Source organism: Podarcis raffonei, chromosome 4 (genome assembly GCF_027172205.1).
Source record: "Podarcis raffonei isolate rPodRaf1 chromosome 4, rPodRaf1.pri, whole genome shotgun sequence".
In the NCBI taxonomy this organism is placed as follows: Eukaryota; Metazoa; Chordata; class Lepidosauria; order Squamata; family Lacertidae; genus Podarcis; species Podarcis raffonei.
The window spans coordinates 72,315,419-72,337,152 of record NC_070605.1 but is presented as its reverse complement, the minus strand read 5'-3'; the positions used below and the strand labels follow the sequence as shown (position 1 = coordinate 72,337,152).

The 21,734-nt window shown below is 40.2% G+C and overlaps 1 protein-coding gene across 1 annotated transcript; it reads left to right on the top strand.

Annotated features, from left to right (window-relative positions):
• Window positions 1-253: 253 nt before the first annotated feature.
• XG (Xg glycoprotein (Xg blood group)) lies at window positions 254-19,986 on the top strand. Its single transcript, XM_053387297.1, has 10 exons — window positions 254-1,105; window positions 12,757-12,795; window positions 14,464-14,505; window positions 14,858-14,923; window positions 15,541-15,579; window positions 16,547-16,615; window positions 17,290-17,346; window positions 17,806-17,844; window positions 18,540-18,659; window positions 19,729-19,986. The coding sequence occupies exons 1-10, from the start codon at window positions 1,048-1,050 to the stop codon at window positions 19,743-19,745; spliced, it is 546 nt and encodes a 181-aa protein (XP_053243272.1). The 5' UTR covers window positions 254-1,047; the 3' UTR covers window positions 19,746-19,986.
• The last annotated feature ends 1,748 nt before the right edge of the window (window positions 19,987-21,734 follow it).

Here is a 21,734-nt window from a genome sequence, read left to right as displayed (position 1 = left end):
TCCACAGCAGTATATTCAGCACTGTTGATCTTTTAAAGAGGGCGGCATTATCGGAAAGCATAAGCCTGCCAAAACTACTCATGCCTACTCAAAACTAATCTTACATGATCACCCTGCATCTTGGCACTAAATGGTTGGCTGTATAATGTGCAACTTAAGTTGCTGTTTTGCAGCATGTTAATTCCAAGTTATTTCTTGTTCTGTGCTTTGTCACATGCAAGCTCTGCTGCTAGTCAAAATGTGAAGAAACTCTGCTCCCTTTTTTCCAGTTGAATCTTATGATTCATGAGCAGCTGAGTGAACCAAGCTTTCAATCGGGGAGCTTTTCAAGTTCTTGCGGTGCAACACCTACAGATGGCCAGGACATGTTTTGACAGCTTGTTTACAGGTAGCCTGTGTATAGTTTGGGCTTTCGTTCCATCCTTTCTCTGTCTGAACTATTGTAATAACAGATGGGGAATTCAGCAAGGGGATCCTCCTTGACGCTTTGCACTCATTCTCTGCAAAGCAAAGATGTGACCCACAGTTCTCTGGTGATTTTACAACAAGTTGGTTGAGCTTACTTCACAGACATTTTCCTTCTGCTGGGGATTAGCATAATGCATACTTATGCCACACCCTGCTTGGCTGCTTAATCATATGACAATTATTTCCGAACGCTGAGTGTCTTCTCTGTGGGAAGGGAGGTGAGCTGGGGAAAGCCTTAATTTGTGCTTTTTGACTGGCTGCAAACAGCTGATCCCTCCCTTTTCCTGAATCTACATGCCTCTTGCTCATAGGTGAATGGATGCAGATGTGGGTGTTGTATAATGCAGCTGCCAAGTGTTTGTTTGAGATACTTTGCGATCAGCTTTTGATGCCTTCCAAACCTTTTCTCCTGCGTGTGACGTGGGCTTCTCGGTAGGACACCTGCGAGACCACAAGCGGTTCATGGGAGGATACAGTCATCATCTGCGTGGGGGTCTTTCTTCTTAGCGAAACAAGGAAAGGAACTGTAGAGCTGTGACTCCTTTATCCACTTCAGACAAAAGGAAGACAAGCAAGGCCATGGTGAAGTTGGCAGCTGCCCTTTTGTGTGCAGGTTGCTTTCTGCTCACAGTCACAGGTAAGAAGCCCTTGTGGCTATTTTCACATCTGGCATGGGGTGGTCAATGAAGCATTAAGCCCCAATAGGCTCGTAATTTGTTGATGATGTGGTCCTTCCTGCATTTTATGCCTAGGATGAAAAGATACAGATTCTCTCTCTCTCTCTCTAACTTTGGGGTGGGTGGTGGTGCTCTTCCAACCATCAGATGGTAGATGTGGACAAGAGTGCCCCGTACGCAACATATTACTTTGCCAGCTCTACCTCCTGCTGCTGGAAGAGATTTGCCCACATTCCTACCTCTGTGATCTCCACATTGGTTTAAACCCATTGGGCTGCTCTTGACAATTGTTCTGAAGCAACAGCTGGTACAGAACATAGCTCCCCATCTCTTGACACTCATAAGCTGGTGAAAATACATCTAAAACACCCATATTGGCAAACAGTTTGTTTACAGACCTCTGCATTCTGGGTGTATCAGGGAGTAATTGCATAGGAAGCCACCAGGGCCTTCAGGCTCTTGTGAGCTAAGAGCCTGCTCCAGCTTCCCTCCTTTAGGAAGGTGAGATGGTTGAGATCACCCCCGAGGAGCAGGTCTTTTTCTCTATTGGTTCCAGAGTTGTGGATTAATATCCCCAAAGATGCCCTATGGTCACCTTCAGTGGACATCTGAAGATGATTTCATTCCACTTGGCATTTAAGGGTAATGGCAGTTTCTTACTTTTGCTTGTATGCAGTTTGCATGTTTGTTGTTTTAACGATAGCTTTTATGTAGGAGCTTTTAAAAAAGTATTTTAAGTTGTTGCAAGCTGCCTTCTGAACAAGCTTCACTTGAACAGCAGTCTGTAAATGTTGTTAAGTAAATAAAATCCTGGGGATGGCTAGAAAGGAAAATGACTGAATAAGATAATTCAAACAGGTTAGAAGATTCAGATTTTAATAAGGCTTCTATTTCCCCTGGTACGTACGTATTTCTCCAATAAGGAAAAATAAACTTTCAAACACATGTCTATGATAGTTAGAGCCAGGGGTGGAGGAAAGGGAGGTGGTGGGGGGCCCCGCCCTGGGTGTCATCACTGAGGGGGGGTGACATTTGGTGAGCCACCCGCCCGCGACTCCCAAGCCTACCCCAAGCCGTCAGGGGAAGGGGCGGAGATGCACCACTTTATCGGCGGCCTTCCCCCCTTCGTTTTGACAGCTCGGGGGGGGGGGCTTGGGAGTTGTGGGCAGGTGACGCGCCATTGCCCCCCGCTCTTGGGCTGCTTCCTGGGGCGGGAGCCTCCCCTGAGCTATCAAAAGGAAGAGGGAAGGGAGGAAGGCTGCTGGCAAAGAGGCGTGGCTCCCTCCCCTCCCCTGCCCAGGAAACAGCCCACCATGGGCGGCTCGCTGCACCCCCCATGGGCGGCTTGCCCCCGGGACACTCGCCGCGGCACCCCCCTGGGACGCTCACCCCACCCCCATGGCCCCACCCCCGGGTGCACAGGATGTGTGCCGCTCCAGGTGATGGAGCAGCTAGCTCCGTCTCTGGTTAGAGCAGGGGCATCTAACATTAATAATAATAGTTACAGATAGGTAGCCGTGTTGGTCTGCCATAGTCAAAACAAAAAAATTTTTTCCTTCCAGTAGCACCTTAAAGACCAACTAAGTTAGTTCTTGGTATGAGCTTTCGTGTGCATGCACACTACTTCAGATACACAGATTTCAAGCTTTCCTTGTTAGGCCGAATTGCAGTTATAAAAATGAATGTATTGCCAAGAATGTTGTTTTTGTTTCAAGCATTACAAATAATGGATAAAATGGACTGTTTCAAGAAGTGGCAGAAAGATATATCTAAATTTGTCTGGCAGGGCAAGAAGCCCAGAATAAAATTTAAGATATTAACGGATTCAAAGGAAAGAGGGGGGTTTGCCCTGCCAGACTTTAAATTGTACTATGAAGCGGCAGCTTTCTGCTGGCTAAAAGATTGGCTGCTTCTTGAAAACACAGACATTTTGGATTTGGAAGGTTTTAACAATATTTTTGGGTGGCATGCATATCTGTGGTATGACAAGGTTAAAGCGCACAAAAGTTTTAAAAACCATATTGTCAGAAAAGCACTATTAAATGTCTGGGTCAGATATAAAGATTTGCTGGAAAATAAAACTCCAAGGTGGTTGTCGCCAATGGAAGCTAAGGCAGTTAAAAAGTTAAATATGGAGTCGAAATGGCCAAGATATTGGGAAATTCTGGAAAAGGAAGGGGACAAATTGAGATTGCAGAGTTTTGAAAAATTAAAAGGGAAGGTGAGAGATTGGTTGCATTATCATCAAATAAATGAAGTGTTCAAATTGGACAGTAAAATTGGCTTTCAGGTGGAAAAATCAAAATTAGAGACTGAACTGTTAGAATCCAGTACTAAGAATTTGTCAAAAATGTACAACTTGCTGCTGAAATGGAATACACAAGATGAAACGGTTAAATCAACTATGATTAAATGGGCTCAGGACATTGGTCATAATATTTTGTTCGCTGACTGGGAAAAGTTGTGGACCACCGGGATGAAATTTACGGCATGTAATGCCTTAAGAGAGAATATTATGAAAATGATCTATAGGTGGTACATAACCCCAGTCAAGCTTGCAAAGATTTACCATTTGCCTGACAATAAATGTTGGAAATGTAAGGAAAAGGAAGGTACATTCTTTCACCTCTGGTGGACGTGCCCGAAGATTAAGGCATTCTGGGAAATGATCTATAATGAACTGAAAAAGGTATTTAAATATACTTTCCCCAAGAAACCAGAGGCCTTTCTCTTGGGTATTGTCGGCCAGGGGGTGCTAAAGACAGATATAACTTTCTTTATGTACGCTACAACAGCAGCTAGAATACTTATTGCAAAGTACTGGAAGACACAGGATCTACCCACACTGGAAGAATGGCAGATGAAGGTGATGGACTACATGGGCTTGGCAGAAATGACGAGCAGAATCCGAAACCAGGGAAAAGAAACGGCGGAAGAAGAATGGAAAAAGTTTAAGGGCTATTTAAAGAAATATTACAAAATTAATGACAGCTAGAATGATGTTGGACTAAAGTAAATGGTTACTATTAGTAATGGTTAAGACAAGGAGAATAAGGATGATTAGCTTAAATTTATAGCAAAATAAGGGAAGATTTGCTGAACAATTGATTAGAATTTGGAATACAGAAACGGGAGGCACGAGGAAGTCGAAGAAGAAAGGTTTAAGAAATTAGGACATGAAAGGGTACTTGTTTCTTGTTTTGTTTTCTTTTTTGTCTTCTGTTTGTTTATGTATGTTTTGTTTGTATGAATATAAAAATTGTTTAATAAAAATATTTAAAAAAAAAAAAACAGATACACAGATTTCGTGTGCATGCACACGAAAGCTCATACCAAGAACTAACTTAGTTGGTCTTTAAGGTGCTACTGGAAGGAAAAATTTTTTTTATTAATAATAATGAGAGAGTTCAGTTCTGTAAGAGATATACATAAGTGATGTGGCCCGATAATTTCTTTGGATTATAAACAACAACAAAAAATATTTTTATTATTTTGCAGTTCATTTCCAACAAAGGAGCCATTTTCTAGCTATATTGCTCTAAGATGTAAACATCAACCAACTGCGGTTCTTTGTATCATGTGGTGTTAACTTTTTCATTGGCTCAGAGCATTATCATGAAGCACATAGGCAAACACAATATTTGGTCTTACTTAAGCTGGGGTTGCCATATTTCAAAAAGTTAAAACCCGGACAGAAAAGTAGCTGAGCGTTTTCCTGATTTCCACCCGGACACTGCTTGCAGCTGCAGTATTCCAGAAATTCTGGTTGTATGGTAATCTTAATTTAAGATGAACTCCCATCAACACATATTTGGGAGTAAGTCCAGAACCTTGTTTCACTGAGGCTGTATACACACCATACATTTAAAGCCAATTTAAATAAAATGCCCTCCTCCAAAAGAATCCTGGGAATTGTAGTTTGCTAAATGGTTGGGACTTACAGCCCTGTGCGGAATAAACTAGAGTTCCCATGACTTTTGCTGGGGGTGGGGAGAATGTGCTTTAAATGCAACTTAAGGAAGAATTTGTTGCTCTGCCTCAGGCAGCAAAATGTCTTATCTCTAGTCATGGTGAACCTTACCCAAGGCTGGTCACATTATTTTGGCACCTGAGGCAGAAAATCCCACAAGCAATAACAGATAAAAATGATACATTAAGGCAGCGGGGTGGGGAGAGAACCCTTTGCTGCCTTTCCATTATACCCAAATTCAGCTTCCTGAGGTGGCCACCTCTTTCTGTTAGAAAGTCTACTTAACGGAAGTGTATTCAGCTGTAATTATTAGAGCTTTACATTTGGGTAAAAAGAAAGCTTACAAAAGAGGATTGTACAACTTGGTCATATTCATTTTGCATTTTTTTACAATGTCAAGCCCTTTTACTGCAACCTGGAAGCTGCTTATTAGCATTAGAATCAGTACTGCTATATTTTCATTTTTCTTTTTTTTTTAAAAGCACCAACAAGCTTTTTAAATACATAATGTAATGAGTTCAGAGTTCCAACAGTACCAATCATCTGTAGGTAATCTCATGAGTTTGCATTTTTATTTTTGCATGCAGTGGAGGGAGAGGGCAGAGGCAGGAGGCAAAATCTAGCAAGATTATAGGCCTAGGCATGGCTTTGCTATTACAAACTATGGAAGCAGAAACAACCCAAGGCCTGCAATGAACAGATGCTCTTTGCAAACTCTGAATTGCAAGTGAAACTCTTTACCAGAATGAGAAGAGAGAGGAATGCAAGCTCTTGCCAAAAAAAGTGATATTTGTATTAATATAGGTGCATTATCCATACAGCTCTATTATGTGGCTTGGAAACTCCTGATCTAGTGTTTCGTCTTGAGCATTATTGAACAAGCTGTTTTTCTGACTCATGCATTTTAAAACTTAATTCATTAATGCTAACAGTCCTAATTTACAAAAGTTAGTCCAATTTTTCTGAAATGAATGATAATTGCCTGAAAACTGGTGTGCTGGACAAGCTTTTCAATTTATCACATAACTAATGAATGACTGAAAGGATGACAGTCTTCCAGAGAAGAAGAAAGTTCATCCGAGTAGGTGAAAAATGATAATCCACACTGTCTCATTAAGTTTGGTATGTGGACTTTCTTGTTCTACAAAAAAATTAGACGGGGAGTTGCCTGTTCATGACACTTTGTAAGACTTCAGTTTTCAAATGCAGCCTGAATATTGAATGGTGTATTTTATAGGACATATTCAATTCAACAGTTGTATTTTTATGTTGTGAACTGCCCTGAGATCTTTGGATGAAGGGTGGTATTATACGATGACGACGACTAATAATAATAATGTATATTGCTCCTATGTCAGACTCCATAGTCTGCTTTAGGATTTCCGTGATCTCCTCTTGAGGGACTATTTGTAGTGAAACCTCATTACCAATACTTCTTTTTGATACTACTGATTTGCACTTGACTTGAGTGCCCACCGTTCCCTAAAATGTCAGGCCCCCAAGGCCAAACATAGGACTAGATTATTTCCAAATAGTTCATGCTCCACAGTGAAGTCCTGTCAATCCTCTGTTTCAGGTTCACATATACCTGATAGCCCTGTTTGCTGTATCCTGATTGCTTTGGAAACTATTTCATTATCAATCTACATTATTTCATTATCTATCTACATCTGGATATCCATTATCCTTGGTCCAAACTAGACTCTGCTTCAAGCACAGTATCAAATACACATCTAGGGCACTAAAAAGCTGACATGAGGACTGCAGTCACATGTTCCACACCTTTCTCTCAAAGTCCCAATCTTTAAGTGTCATTTAAACATCATCATGAATGCCAATCTCACCTCATGGCTTCAAGATGATGAGTCATGTTGACAACTTGCTGGTGAGGAAGGGACATGTTCATGAGTCTGTGCCTGCTATCCTCTTGGAAATTAGTCATGGCCTCTGAATCATAAGCCACCTCTTTCACTCTTCTTTATCATTGTCTTCTCTTCCCTTGTCTTATGAGCCACTGTCTTAAGTGGCTGTTGACAGTGCTGCTGATCAACCTGTTTTCCCTGTCCGTAGTACATGCTCAATTTAGGAAAACGCACCCAGCTGAAACCATTTCCATGATTGGATATGTTACAAGGTTCCTGCATGAATACGAGGTTGGATTTGATGAGGCCCATTCAATATTCAGGCTGCATTTGAAAACTGAATATTGAATGGTGTATTTTATAGGACATATTCAATTCAACAGTTGTATTTTTATGTTGTGAACTGCCCTGAGATCTTTGGATGAGGGGTGGTATTATACGATGACGACGACTAATAATAATAATGTATATTGCTCCTATGTCAGACTCCATAGTCTGCTTTAGGATTTCCGTGATCTTGAGAGTCCCATGGACTGCAAGAAGATCAAACGCATCCATTCTTAATGAAATCAGCCCTGAGTGCTCACTGGAAGGACAGATCGTGAAGCTGAGGCTCCAGTACTTTGGCCACCTCATGAGAAGAGAAGACTCCCTGGAGAAGACACTGATGCTGGGAAAGATGGAGGGCACAAGGAGAAGGGGGCGACAGAGGATGAGATGGTTGGATAGTGTTCTCGAAGCCACAAACATGAGTCTGACCAAACTGCGGGAGGTAGTGGAGGACAGAGGTGCCTGGCGTGCTCTGGTCCATGGGGTCACGAAGAGTCGGACACGACTAAACGACTAAACAACAACAACATAGTCCCTTTCAAGGCTGTGCTTCTGTAACTTCTAAGCAAATAATGAGGAGCTAAAGTGGGGGAGAGACCGCAAAACAGGAAGGGTCAAAGGCCTGCCATTCTACGTTTCAGTAACAGAAATGCAGTTGGTTGTTCTTTGACTGTTGATAATACCTGTGATGTCACAGATCCTGCTACCTGTGCAGCTTGAAGCTGTTTTTAAAGTGTGACATTTTTGTGTGCACTTGCCCACAGATAAAGCTATGAAAGAAAGAGAAATAATGCAGGATTGCACCATTCCCCCATTGCAATATCATTTTTCTTATCTATCTATCATCTATCTATCTATCTATCATCTATCTATCATCATCTATCTATCATCATCTATCATTGCTTCTTTGTAGTGACTCTCCTGAACAAAATGAACAAAGCAGACTTTGGTGGTGCTATAAAGGATGCTATTCATATATATATATATATATCCATTATTAACAATGATCAACAAAACTGTTTTTTATTTTTAAAAACCTTCAGATCATAATATTCCACAAGTAAATAGAACTTAGCAGAAAATTACAACATTTCTTTTATAAAAACTCAAAACCTACCTGAATTTGCTTTTGTGGGAGGTAATTATTTTATTGACAATATTGCATAAAGGGCCACCTGTTTCCCCAGAATTTATTTCTATATTCCCTTGCAATTCTCACTCTTAGATAAGACAAAGGATACAATTTCATACTGCAGCAAGGATACTGAGAGACTGTGGTTGCTCTCTGTTTTTTCCCTTCTGCTTCATTATCTCCTCTGGCTGTTAATCACAGTATATTAAAATTCAATATAGCATGAATTAAATCATTGATGCCCTAATAATAGACTTTGCTCCCCCAAACCATGAATGTATTTGTGTGATTCTTCTTTGAGTGCCCTGCATGCCTCTATCTTCTGTGTCAACATAGCCATTTTCCTCACAAAGTTGCATTTTCCTGCACTCCAACTGCAGAACCGCTCAAAAGCCAGTAATGAGGTACCTATTGAGATTGCCATGCAAATTGCCTCGATAACAGTGTCTAGAGGGAACTGAGTAATGAGGTGCTTGTGTCATCCAGGAAGTCACTTATCACATCCTATTTCCTCCAGTTTTAAAATACGGATACTCCAGAGCAAAAATCACTGGAGAGGAGAATAATTACCCATTTTTCAGTCACTGAAGCTGCCCATGTTCCATTTTTTGTCATTAGAAAGCAACCCTACTCATGTTGCCAGATTTTCAGGATAGTTTCCAGGCCCTCCAATTGTCCTAATTTTCCAGGGACATCCCTGATTTAAATAAACTGTCCTGGTTTCTGATTTGATCCCGGAAAGTCCAACTTTTCCTAAGGATGTCTCTATTTTCATTGGAGAAATGTTGGAGGATGTGGAGTTATCCAATCTTCAAGTCATCTGAAGGGAATTTTTTAAAAAAAAGTTTAAATTTTTTTTAATATATATGTTGGAAGCTGCTCAGAGTGGCTGGGGCAACCCAGTAAGATGTGTGGCATATAAATAGTAAAGTTATCATTATGGAATGGGACGTTCCTATTGTAATTGGTGAACTGTTGGAGGGTATGAGTTTCCCTTTAGACAGAATATATTGCTGGCTTTTCAAAATACTCATCCGCTGTTCAACACAGATTTGTTGGAACAAAGCAGTGCAATAAAAAGAAACTGGCGCTCTGCTGTTTGGGTATGTACAGATGTTCCACAGAGGAGATGTTTTTGGTGAGATTGTCTGTTGTTATCGGGAAAGGACTATTTTTACCAATCCACGACTCCAAGCATTTGAATTAGGTCTACCCATTGGTCTATCCAGCTCAGTATGGTCTACACTGACAGCAGCTCTCTAGGGTTCACATGCTGGTCATTCTCAGCCCTACCTGGAGATGCCATTCAGGTATGGGATTGAGCCTGAGACCTTCTTTGCATGCAAAGCAAATGGCCTACTACTGACCTATGGCCTTTTACATTGATGATATCACCTGCAGCTTCTAGTGTAATCTGTCCTTGCATCACCACACTGGGATTTACTGAATGATCCCAGACCTCAGGCGTTTCATGGCTTGTCAGTGGAATCTAAGGATGCTCTAGGGTGGGTATGGGAATCCTGTGGTCCTCCAGAAGTTATTGGACCAGTGGTGTGCCGTCAGTGGACTAGGGGAACAGTGGCGTAGCGTGGGTTGTCAGCACCCGGGGCAAGGCAAGTAATTTGCGCCCCCTAACCCGTGGATTTGCTCCCCCTAACCCTAACCCGCCCGGGTTGCGGCCAGTGTGGCCGGCCCCCCCTGTACCCCCCACGCTACGCCACTGTAGGGGAACTAGGCTAATCCCCTAAATGTTCCTCTGGTGTCTCCTTCTCAAAGCTCGTGAAGCTTCTGCTTAGTCTAGGTGAGGGGGGCACAATGCTCATGCACACGGTGTCAGGATGTTGCAATGTCCAAGGTGAGCATTGGTTGCCCTTGCAAGCTAGTGCCTCTGGCCCTAACTGTTCTCCTATGAAAAATTTCACTGCACGCCACTGTATTGAACTACAACTCCCATCACCACTGATCACTGGCCATGCTGATCAAAACTGATGGGTCTTGGGCATCCAATAACATCTTACTACTTCATCATCCAGATCAGTTTATTAGACTGTCCTAACATTAAATTTTCTAGAGGCAGATTCAGAGGAACAGTTAAGGAGCTGGCATGGTTGTTGGTTATTATGGCTGATTGTTATTGAAGCACTGTGGTTCTGACACATACCCGATGCATAGTGTGGTTCACTACTTTCTGACTTAACTCAAGGTGCCATTTCTTACCCTGTGGCCCTGTGATTTCACCACACATGCACAAAATATATCGGAACATTTATTCACAACACTGTGTGGCTTTTAGCACATTGATACATCAACATTTCCCCCTCAACAGCAGGCATTTGCTGGGCACTGAAGAGCAACTAAAATCTAAAATTTGTTTATATATGGCAGGGCTGTCCAACTCCCAAGAGACTGTGATCTACTCACAGTATAAAAAAAATGTCGTGTGGAGGGATGAATTTGTCACTGAACTGGGCTTCTTCCCAATTCATAAGACATTGTTATTAAGTAAGAATGGATGAGAAACGTCACTTCTTGTTGATTTTTCCAGATCCAAAATGAATGTAAGACTACGTACACACAATACATTGAAAGTACCCCCATCCGATAATTCTGGGGACTGTAGTTTTCTTCTCACAGAGCCACGGTTCCCAGCACCTTAAGCAAATGACAGTTTTCAAGATTCTTTGTAGGGTGGAAGATGCACTTTAAATATGTGGCATGTACTCAGCCTCAGATTCAATCCAGAATTATAAATGCATAGGCTCTAGAGAATCCCACCCCTTTGCAAAAAAAAGCAAAGCTAGGAAATAGTGCCATCACAACTCTGATCAGAAACAATGTAAAGTTTTTCAGTGTAGCAGTTTTTGTTTTTGTTTTTGTTTTTTAGTAGCTGTCTCCTGATCTGCACAGCAACTGTAGCTATGCTAAAAGCAATTTTGATTCTGCTTCCCCCCCCCCAATGTTATGTGAATACATCAATCAGATTTTATACTGCTGCAGTTCTATTGGCACTTAAAGTGGAATTATTTCACCGTTTCACATTTCCTATGTGCTACAGTGCTTTGTCTTTCCTAATGCCTCATTTGCTTAACTTGCAGAGTGATGGAAAGACTACAGATTAACTAGAGCACAGACAGGAAGAGGTCTTAATGAAACAATGTCACCGCATCCATATTATTATTAATCATTTCTATTGCACTTGTCAGTTCTGCTTTGGGCCCAAGTTTAAACGGTTCTTTCTAATTTGTATGGCACCCCCAGTTTTCACCATCCTGGCCCAGAAACTCCTCAAATCCCTGCTTGTTTGCTTGCCTGCTTCACCAACAGAACACAACCTCACAATTTCAGTCTAGTAGAACAATTGCAGTTTGCCTTCAGGCAACCATCACTTGTCTACAACCAGTTCAGTGGGTGGCACTATTTCCTTCCTCCATCTTAGTATCAGTGTTGCTGTTGTAGGGTTCAGCAGAGAGGAGAATGGGGACAAAACCAGAATTACTGCCTCCCCTGAGAGTGAGTTCCATAGTTGAACTCTGCGCTGAGCAAACAGTTATAATATACCTGATTGGATATCTTAAGCATATCTTAAGATGCCAGGTATAATCTTCTACTATCCAATATTCACAGTTTATGAAAGTCCCTTTAGTTTCAAGAGGTTTTCCACCATGCAACAGGAGGAGAGAATTCAAGACTTCAGGAAGAAATCTTGATGGCACATTGGCATCATGGCACCATTGAAAACATCCTTTTTGTTTTGGGAGGGAAACAATACCTGCAAACCAAAATACTTGTTTTCAAACACTTCCATTAAGCTTACTTTGAGAATTTGTAAACAAGCTTTTTGGAGTTGCAGCCAAACTGTTTTCTAGACTCTAGAGGCTACATCACATGTTTCATGTTCATTCTGATGAATTAAGCTAGTGTGAATCTATAAATGAGATCACTATGTTTCATTTCTGAGAGTTCCTGTTTTGAATCAAGTGGGCCAACTGCATCAGTCATGCCATCTTCCAGGGGACCTGAGTGCAACAGCTGTGGAAGAAGACACATTCCGTGATGGGAATCATTAGGAACAGAATAGAAAATAAATTTTACTAATATCAAGTTGGGGAGGGGAAAGTTCATTTTGGGTTCCTTCCAGATTAGTTTAACTCAGAGCAACCACAATTTTCAAATTTTATATAAAGCTCAGGCTACATGTCTGCCATCATGCTGTTATAGCAGGTCAGAATCCTTGGCACATATTCTGGGGAGACAAGGCAGACTGAAGTGTTGCATTCTGTTACAATGTCTTTCTAAATTATTGTGTTCTTTTGATAGGCAATGATGACTTTGAATTAGCAGATGCTCTTGACAAAGGTAAGGTTCCTGGCAAAAAATTTTTTTAATTTTTTTTAATTTATCTAAACATCAAAGTGAAGTGACTCCTCTTTCAGCTTAAGTCAATGGCAAAACTGGACATCGTTGTGCAGAAATAAATGTGGAATCCTGGGTAGATTTTCTGAAGAAACAAAACACACAATTAACAAAAGGATCTAAAAGAAGTAAACAAATGCTGCAGTTCAAGATTAGTCATTTTTATTTTTATTCTTGTTTTTATTTTTAAAAGAAATTTTAAAAAGAGGCAGAACATGTTTAATATGATTTGGTGGAGATCTCCCTCTTCTGGTCACAACCAAAAGCGAAACCCAAATCTAGGATTCAAAGGAGCATGTATGTAAATTATGCATATCCTAACTTTTCCTAAACTATTTGTCCTTGCTATTCCTTCCCACCCAACAACCTATGCAGAGAACCACATATGCATAATCCTCCCAGAATCCTTCAACAGATGTCATTGTGTGTACATGTTGTTGTTGTTGTTTTTGGGGTTGTTGTTTTTTAGAAACTCGTCTTTCTATCTAAATAGCAAACTTTTTTTAGCACAGGGAAACTCAAATAATGAGTTTGGGGTTCTGGATGGCACCTTCTTTACCCAGGAATAGAGTTTGGAGGAGGATTTACAGAAGATGCAGTTGGATATTGGCCCAATAATTCTTCATTTTAAACATAATTTTACCAGCCATGAAGTGCGATTCTTTTTGATTAGATCAAGGGTATCCAGCAGCAGCTACTTGCTATCTGGGAGAAGGGAGATGAAAAAATATAAATCTAGAGGGGCCATTGGGAGTTCCTTCTACTTTAAAGCAAGGGTGGGAACATCATCTTCAGTCCAGGGACCACATTCCTGCATGGGGAACCACCTGGGCGCTGTGGCAGAAGGGGCCTGGGGCAAAATTGGGCAAACGTAATACTTAAGATAATCTTACATGGCAGGCTACATTTCAGCCATGTAAAAGTCAGAAGTTTCTAACACACACACACACACACACACACACACACACACACACACCTCCTCCATCTTCCATCCCAGCAAGCAAGAGGCATTACAGTGGTACCTCGGATTACAGACGCTTCAGGTTACAGACGCTATAGGTTACAGACTCTGCTAACCCAGAAATAGTACCTTGGGTTAAGAGCTTTGCTTCAGGATGAGAACAGAAATCGTGTGGTGGTGATGCAGTGGCAGCAGGAGGCCCCATTAGCTAAAGTAGTATCTCAGGTTAAGAACAATTTCAGGTTAAGAACGGACCTCCAGAATGAATTAAGTTCTTAACCCAAGGTACCACTGTATTGCAGTTCAAGAAGGACACCTTTCAGTCAGGTGAGAGTGCATAAGGATGGCATGGAACAGGGAAGAGTCCCTGAGGGGCTTAGGTGGCTACATTTGGCCCTCAAGTCTGGACTTCCCAACCCCTGCTTTAAAAGAAAAGGCCAATCATATTTCACAATGCAATGTATATACAGGTCAGGAGTGGAGTGTCCCATTTTGCCACCTGAGGTGAAAGAAGAAAATGCTGCCCTGCAGCCAAATGAGTATAGAATTTCAACCTTAATCGTCTCACTTGGATTGAGAAACGTAGTATCAAGTTGCCCCTGCTTTTGATAAGCTGTATGATACACTAACTTTAATTTTAATTGTGTTAGGTACCCCAAAGCCTCCTCCAGCTACCAAAAAGCCTTCAGTGGGTGAGTTGCTATAATTATACTCCATCTTTTTATGCTCTTTTAGATGTGGTAGACATTTTGTGTCTGGTGATCAGGCACTTTCCCAAAATTTCAAATGTGTTTCATGGGCTATAAAGGCTAGTGACCCTTGCCTTAAATTAAGGAAGTCAAAACAATGCTCTTGCTAAGGAAATAAAAATATATGAACCACATTCAGGTGGCCAAGGGAATAATGAAATGAATTATTTACATTGTTAATGAGGCAGATTTAAAATTTAATAGTTAAGACTGGATACAGATTTTTAAAAGGAGCATTAATTCTGATTTCCATTTTGTTTTTCTTCATGGATACACTTCTTGAAATGTTTAATAGATGGCAACTCCAGACCTAAGCTGTATCCTGACCTTAGACCACACGGAGGTGGCAACGGAAACAATGGTAAGAATTATTTTCACTTTTAAAATCTAAAAAAAAATGAGTGTTTATTTCTGATAATTAGAGTTATATAAGCATAAATGTTTTGGAAATCCGTTAGATTAGTATTTTTCTAAGTTTTATCCTAAGTTTCCCCTGTTATTATGAGATTTTTTTTGGAAATGTTCTTTTAACATGACTGACTGGATCAGATCAGCCCTGAAATACACTGTGAACTGTTGTAGTTGTGTGTGTGTGTGTGTGTGTGTCGTGTGTATGTGTGTGTCTATATATATATATAGAGAGAGAGAGAGAGAGAAAAAACTTTAGCCTAAGGAATGGGGACCTGTGGCATTCCTTATGTTGTAGGACAATTCCCATCATCACTGACCATTGATGGCTGTGGCTGATGGGAGTTGAAGTTCAATAATATCTGAAGGGCTGCAGAATCCCTATCCAATTTTAGGTTAAAAAATGGATTATAAACGATGGGATGAAATGTTTGGGTGTAGACATGGGATGGCTGTTATAACTGTTCATATTTGCTTTCTATTTTAATGCTTTCATTCATTGTTGAAAACTGGTATTTTATCTACATTGATAATGCTCATCCATTTGTAATATATTTTTATTTCTTTTAGATCCCGACTTTCACTTAGGAGATGCCCTAGGTGCTGGTGGTAAGTATTTGTCCATCTCCTACATTTTGCAGTAATCTTTTCATATTTTTTTCAGCCAAATCCACAAATCAATGAACTCTGATTAGTTGGGTTTAAACTCATAATGCTAATTTAACTTAAATTCATCTAAACACATTCTGCATTACTCATTTAAATCCATGTAATCTGGATTAACAGGATTATGAATCAGACTTTAGCCCTTTCGCATGTGCATTCTATGAATTTATGAACTCATTGTGATGGCGAAATCAGGGTCAACATTAAAATTGACAAGTTAACACCTTCAGTCTAGTTTCAGGTATATTTAGGATGCAATACAGAAAAATGGAGTAGTTAATTTATGAAGGTATGTAGGCCTTGCACCACCATACAAGCAAGATATTATAATCCTAGGAATGTTTACTTGGGAATCATACTATGCTCAATAGTCCTTATTCTCAGGCAAGGTGCATAGGATTACAGCCTTAAATATGCATTGCATCATAAGACTCACATGTTGCATCCCCTATTGAAAAAGTTTGAGACTCTTGCTTCTTAGTGTGTTCTGCATTTTTCATCCATACCGTTTAGAAAGAATAATGGGTGCATGAGCTTTTTGTGATTACCACATCTGTGCTCTCACTACCGACACAGAAGCATCAACAAAACACAAGTAAATTGGCTATTTTTTCCTTAGCACAATGGTCCAATATGGTGTTTTTGTAACATAACACAGATATTTATGTAAACTTTTAAAAAAGGAATACCGTAATCATCAGGACTGATTTTAACTAAACTAAACTAAACTTTAAAAAAGAAAAAGGAAACCCTGTAAAACCAGTTAGGGCATGTTAGGCTCAACCTTTCAAGATGGAAACCTACAAGGCATTTCTAGAACGAAAGCCCAGCAAAGGCTCAAGCAAGCAAGCAAGAATTCTGTGCCTTGTTTTGATTTTTCATTTCTTCAAACTGTACCTGTCATTTCTAGATGGTCCCCCTCCGAACCCTCAGCCATACCCACGTCCACGTCCACAGCCAGGAAGCCATATTAATTCTGGTAAGCATAATTTGTGGTAAATCCAAAAGGCTGTTTAACAAGCAATTAGTTGCCTATATATTTTGATAATTATGACTGAGTTTAGGAGTAAAGTGGCTGATGTGATGATAAGGAGATCTGTCTTGAGACACACTTAAGGCTATTGGAGGGGTAACTGATGGAGGTTGTAGTTCAAAACATCTGGAATAGATCAGGTTGGGGAAGACCAGAGTCATTCTGCAAAAACAGCACATATCTTACAGTATATGTGCTTTCTGAAAATATATTGTTGTACTATTTTTGTTGTTGTTAGAACAGCAATTTTCTGTCTGTCTGACTGCTAGGCATTGTAGCTTTTGAACAGACACCAACTGGATGCTTTGAGGTTAAAGATAGCTCATTTCTTATATCTAGCTCTAGATCAGGGTTTCCCAAGCTTGGGTTTCCAGCTGTTTTTGGACTACAATTCCCATCACCCTTGACCACTGCTCCTGCTAACTAGGGATGATGGAAGTTGTAGTCCAAAACACTTGGAGACCTAAGTTTGGGAAACCCTGGTGTTGATATAGGCTGAAGGCAGGTTACTGCCTTTGAGCCAAGAAAGATGTTTGCAAAATATTAGCATTCATCCTGGCAAAAGCTGGGAAGGATACTTTGGAGAAAAGGACTAATACTATAATTTTAATTATTTGTAGGTGATTTTAATGATTTGGATCTCAACGATGGGAGACCTCCACCTCCAGGACCAGCAGGTAACCTACGGTGATTCAGGTCCTTCACACTGGTTCACAGTCCTCCTCTCAACATATCATAGCAACATATCATCAGCATTATTTTAGCTGCACTCTTAGAAATTCGTAGACCAGAGATGGGAAAACTGTGGTCCTCCAGATATTGTTGGACTTCAACTCATCCTTAGCTATTGGCTGAGGCTGATCTGTGTTGGGGCCTAGCAACATCTTAATGTCCACATTAATGTCCTGCCAAAGAGTTTACAAAAAGGTGTAATTGACTGAGGAGTATGTATTATCCGTATTCTTACTGCTGATACAGAATGAAAGCACAAAAGGTTAAACTAACATCCTAATAACTGGCATAACTGTAGCAGAGTATTTTTAACCAAATCTTGCTAAATAGCTTGGTGTGGTTTTGACATTTCTCTATTTCTCTTCCCCCCAAAATCATGTTTTTGTTGCTGTCTCTCATTTCAGGGGGCAACGAGCACATTTCAAATCAAGGTGGCAACACTGGTAAGGCTAGTGTACAGTTTTTTTTAAAAAAAATGTTGAAGTATATTATGGAGCAAAGTACATTTTTCAATAAATGGGCTTTTAAAAAGCAGCCTTAAACTGGCCATGTTCATTTCAAATAAAAAGTAGCTGGAGGTCCCCCATCTGCTGAAAATCAGTTTCCCAGCCTCAGGCATATATTTGCCCCTGGAGTTCCGGTTTGAAGTAAGCAGCAGTCAGGTGAAGGCGTTATCTGTGGATGGAACCATTTATGTCCCCAACATGGATCAAGAGCATGCTCCAGTTGGTGGCCTGTGTAGCTGCTTTCCCTTCTAATTCAGGGAGGTCTGCATGTGGCCCTCATGGCCTTTTCTGGTAGCCCTTGGTAACATTTGATGCCCCCCGGCCCTCACTGGCAGATACTGGGTTTGGGAAGGAGGTATGAGGGCTCTAAGACTCTGTCAGATCCTCACACCTCCTTCCCAAAGCCTGGTAGTCAGTCATTGCTTCATTTATTGTGATTTTGAGCAGTTCTACTCAGATCTCTCTTTCTTAAAGTAAACAAACAATATTAGACCACCCTGACACGGATTATTATAATTTTAAAAATATACATGTGTGAAACTACCATAGTGTGCTGGTTCAGTTTCTATACTTAAAACAGAATATTCGTATATTTCAGAATAGAAATATGTGTTTCCTCCCCTTCTCTCTAGTGGATAGTTCGGCAGCTCAGATTTCGTCTCCTGTTGTGATTGCAGTTGTGCTGTTAGCCTGTGGGGCGATAGCGGGCTACACTGCTTACAAGAAAAAGAGATACTGTTTTAAACCGAGAGGTAAGAAGAACTGTAGTAAGAGTTACATATTTGCTATGATGAACTAAAAAATAATCATGTTTCTAATGGATGAAACCACTTGCAATGAAAATTCAAAACCGAAGAGATGAGTTAGAGATTCTTTGTTCTTGCCAATCTACGGTACTTCAAATCACCCAGAGATTTGCTGCTAGATTCCTTCTGCCCACCTCTGGTTTAGCCTTTTACTATTTACTCTGTCAACTTGTTTTTAAGGCATTTCCCACCTCTACTGTCAGAGAGTCACATTCCTAAACCCAGAATGTTAGGTATGCAAGGCGTGTGCTCTAACATTGAACTCTGGACTCTTCCCGAATAACTGGGGATATCTGACTCTCCAAGCAAACAGAGGTGGGAAGAATAACCCCTGCATTACCCATCGCAGAACTAGAGACTCGAGAGAGTGGGGGAAAGTGCATTCTTTTCTACAAAAGTAGAAATACTACAGCTGAGAAATACTATTTAACATTTAGAATAAATCTTTCTGGTTTCAACTTCTATCATGCCAGATTTCTAAGCTGCATTAAGGCTGGAATCATAAACACACATGAAACAAAGTTATTAAGTGTTCAAGGACGTGAATTAGGAAGCTCACAATTGCATATCCCCGGTGCTTTTTTTTCTGGGAGACACAGGGGTACGCATAGATGGGCAGTATTTCAATATGAGTAGGAAAATGAGAGTACCCCTAAACATTTTTTTAAAGAAAAGAAGAGCACTGCATATCCCTTGTGTTTAGGAATGCACAGTTGACAGGTTTACTGGAAGAATTACCAGTGCAGTCACAGCAGATACAATTGCCATGTAAAAGTTTGATAAACCAGTGGTTCCACAAACTCATGGTTCCTTTGAGCATATAGGCTCTGATCTGTGCATGGATTTCACCAAATTATAGTTATAATGCAGCAAAATCCTACGCATTTGTCTTTATTTGGAAGCAAGTCCCATTGTGTTCAACGGGGTTTATTCCCTAGTTAGTGTATTTGCATTGCACTGCACTTTGGGTAATGCATTCCTCTATTTTAAATTGATATGACATCTTTCATTTTAGGTGGGGCAGTTGTCTAAACCATCAAGAAACCAACTGAGAAATATTGACCTCCAGAAGATCATCTATAAACTCTCACACACTATGTTACATTTATGTATAAATTCTCCCATTGAGGTTTTCAGTAATATGGCATTTTCCTTGAGTGAAAACTGTTAACCAATATTTCAAAGCTAGAGACTAATTAATTGAACACAACTACATGAGAGTTCTTCATTAATATGACATAAAATGTTTCTAAATGTCATACTTTGTAGTGGGGGATGTAGGGGGGGGGAAGTCTTTCAACTATATTTTCTGTTTTACTCAGGGAGTAATTGGAACATGGTCGCTACCCTGGAGGTAGCTTTGAGCAATACGCAGGTTTATTTGCCACTGACAATCAGAATATCAATAAATATTTGTAATGGCAATATGAAGTGATTTATCTCAGTTCAGACATTACTCATTATTTGGATGAGTCTAATGCATTTTTAAAGTATTTTGGTAATATTTTATTAAGCAGCAGATGTCCTTGTCAGTAAATGAAGCATCAGATCCAGAGCATGTACAAAACTGCATTCCCAATAAACCTGTCTGTGTATTAGAATCAATAACAGAGACCCTGGTCTTGGAGTTTCCAGCACCAGATATTCAGTGAATAACAACTGGCTATGAGGCTTTCTTGGTTGTGCTGCCCTGGCAATGGAATGACCTCCCCAGATCTAACTGTTGGTGGCATGCTCTTAAGTACTTGGCAAAGGCTATTCTATTTTCTTCTGCTTTTTAGTAAAATCTGCTTTTTAGATCTATTTTGGTTGATAATGTTACTTTCTTGAGGTTTCTGATTTTAGTAAATTGTCTGGAAGGACAGGGTAGCGAGTCTTTAATTCATTAATTCAATCTATTGGTATCTGTGAGATATGAAAGACATTGGTTTCACTCACAAGTAATAACCCTCAATCAGATATGTGGATCCACATGAACAAATAAACATGTTTCTGAATGCACATTCCCATCTGGATTCAGTCTGGTATGATAAAAAAAATGAATTGTGCATTGTGCAGTGTTAAAAACTCTACTAGTATCCGCAAGGCGACTAGCTGGGCTCAAGGGTTTCTGGCTTAGGGATATTGTATTTAAAAGTGGTGGTGGGATTTTTCCCTACCCCTGACTTTTCTGTCTATTTTTAATACATAATGATTTCTCATGACCATCTTTGTTAGTGTATCAGTTGTCTATTATTTGCAGAATTTATGGGGGGGGGGGATTATGTTCTTGTTGTTTTCCTTTCTGTCCTAAACTGCACGTGAACAATTGTGCCAAATGAAGAACTATTGTAATGGAATAAGTATTTAAATATATTAATATGCTGCACATTAAAAGTAAAAGAGAGAGAGAGAGAGTCTGAAATGGAATCCTTTGTGTGTGGTCTTCAGCCATATTTCAAAAAAGTATTCTCAGAATAAACAAGCCCAGCCCATCTAAAGTGAGGCCAGGTGTTTGCATTGTGCCTTAGAAGCCTTTCCTTATCTGTTTGTTTTGATACTTAAGTTCATACCCTACAATATTTCATCAAAAGGGTGAGCAGTTGTTGCACCCCAATTCTCATACCAAGGTTCAATTGCTATGTTCTTAAGTACTTCCTTTGCTATATAAATTTATTTTGCAATGGCTAGATTGCCCTTGTCAGATACTGTAATTGTCTTTAAATGTTGTTATGCTCACTTCTCAGAGCAGCGGGGGCACACGTTTGTTGCATGAGAGTTTAAACGTAACTGTGAAACCTGAAATTGTCAAACGGTGACAGTCTGGAAGTGCCCTTTGTGTTGTTCTCTGGATTCAAAACCAACCACCCTTTCTATTATTTCTTTCCATGCACAAACCAAGATTCCATCATTCTTATCTGGGAGGGGGAAATATGTGCCCCACAACCCTTTCTCAGTGTCAGGAAGCAATCTTCTAACAATTAGTTCCCATGGAGACACACCACTTGAATATTGTGGGTTATTAACATTCCTTTCTCAAGT

What these genes read in the sequence shown, in the direction of transcription:
- XG (XM_053387297.1), top strand. Translation starts at nt 1,048, where the DNA reads ATGGTGAAGTTGGCAGCTGCCCTTTTGTGTGCAGGTTGCTTTCTGCTC. An exon ending in CTTTCTGCTCACAGTCACAG is followed by an intron (nt 1,106 to 12,756) that starts GTAAGAAGCCCT and finishes TTCTTTTGATAG; the next exon opens with GCAATGATGACTTTGAATTA. An exon ending in AGGAAGCCATATTAATTCTG is followed by an intron (nt 16,616 to 17,289) that starts GTAAGCATAATT and finishes AATTATTTGTAG; the next exon opens with GTGATTTTAATGATTTGGAT.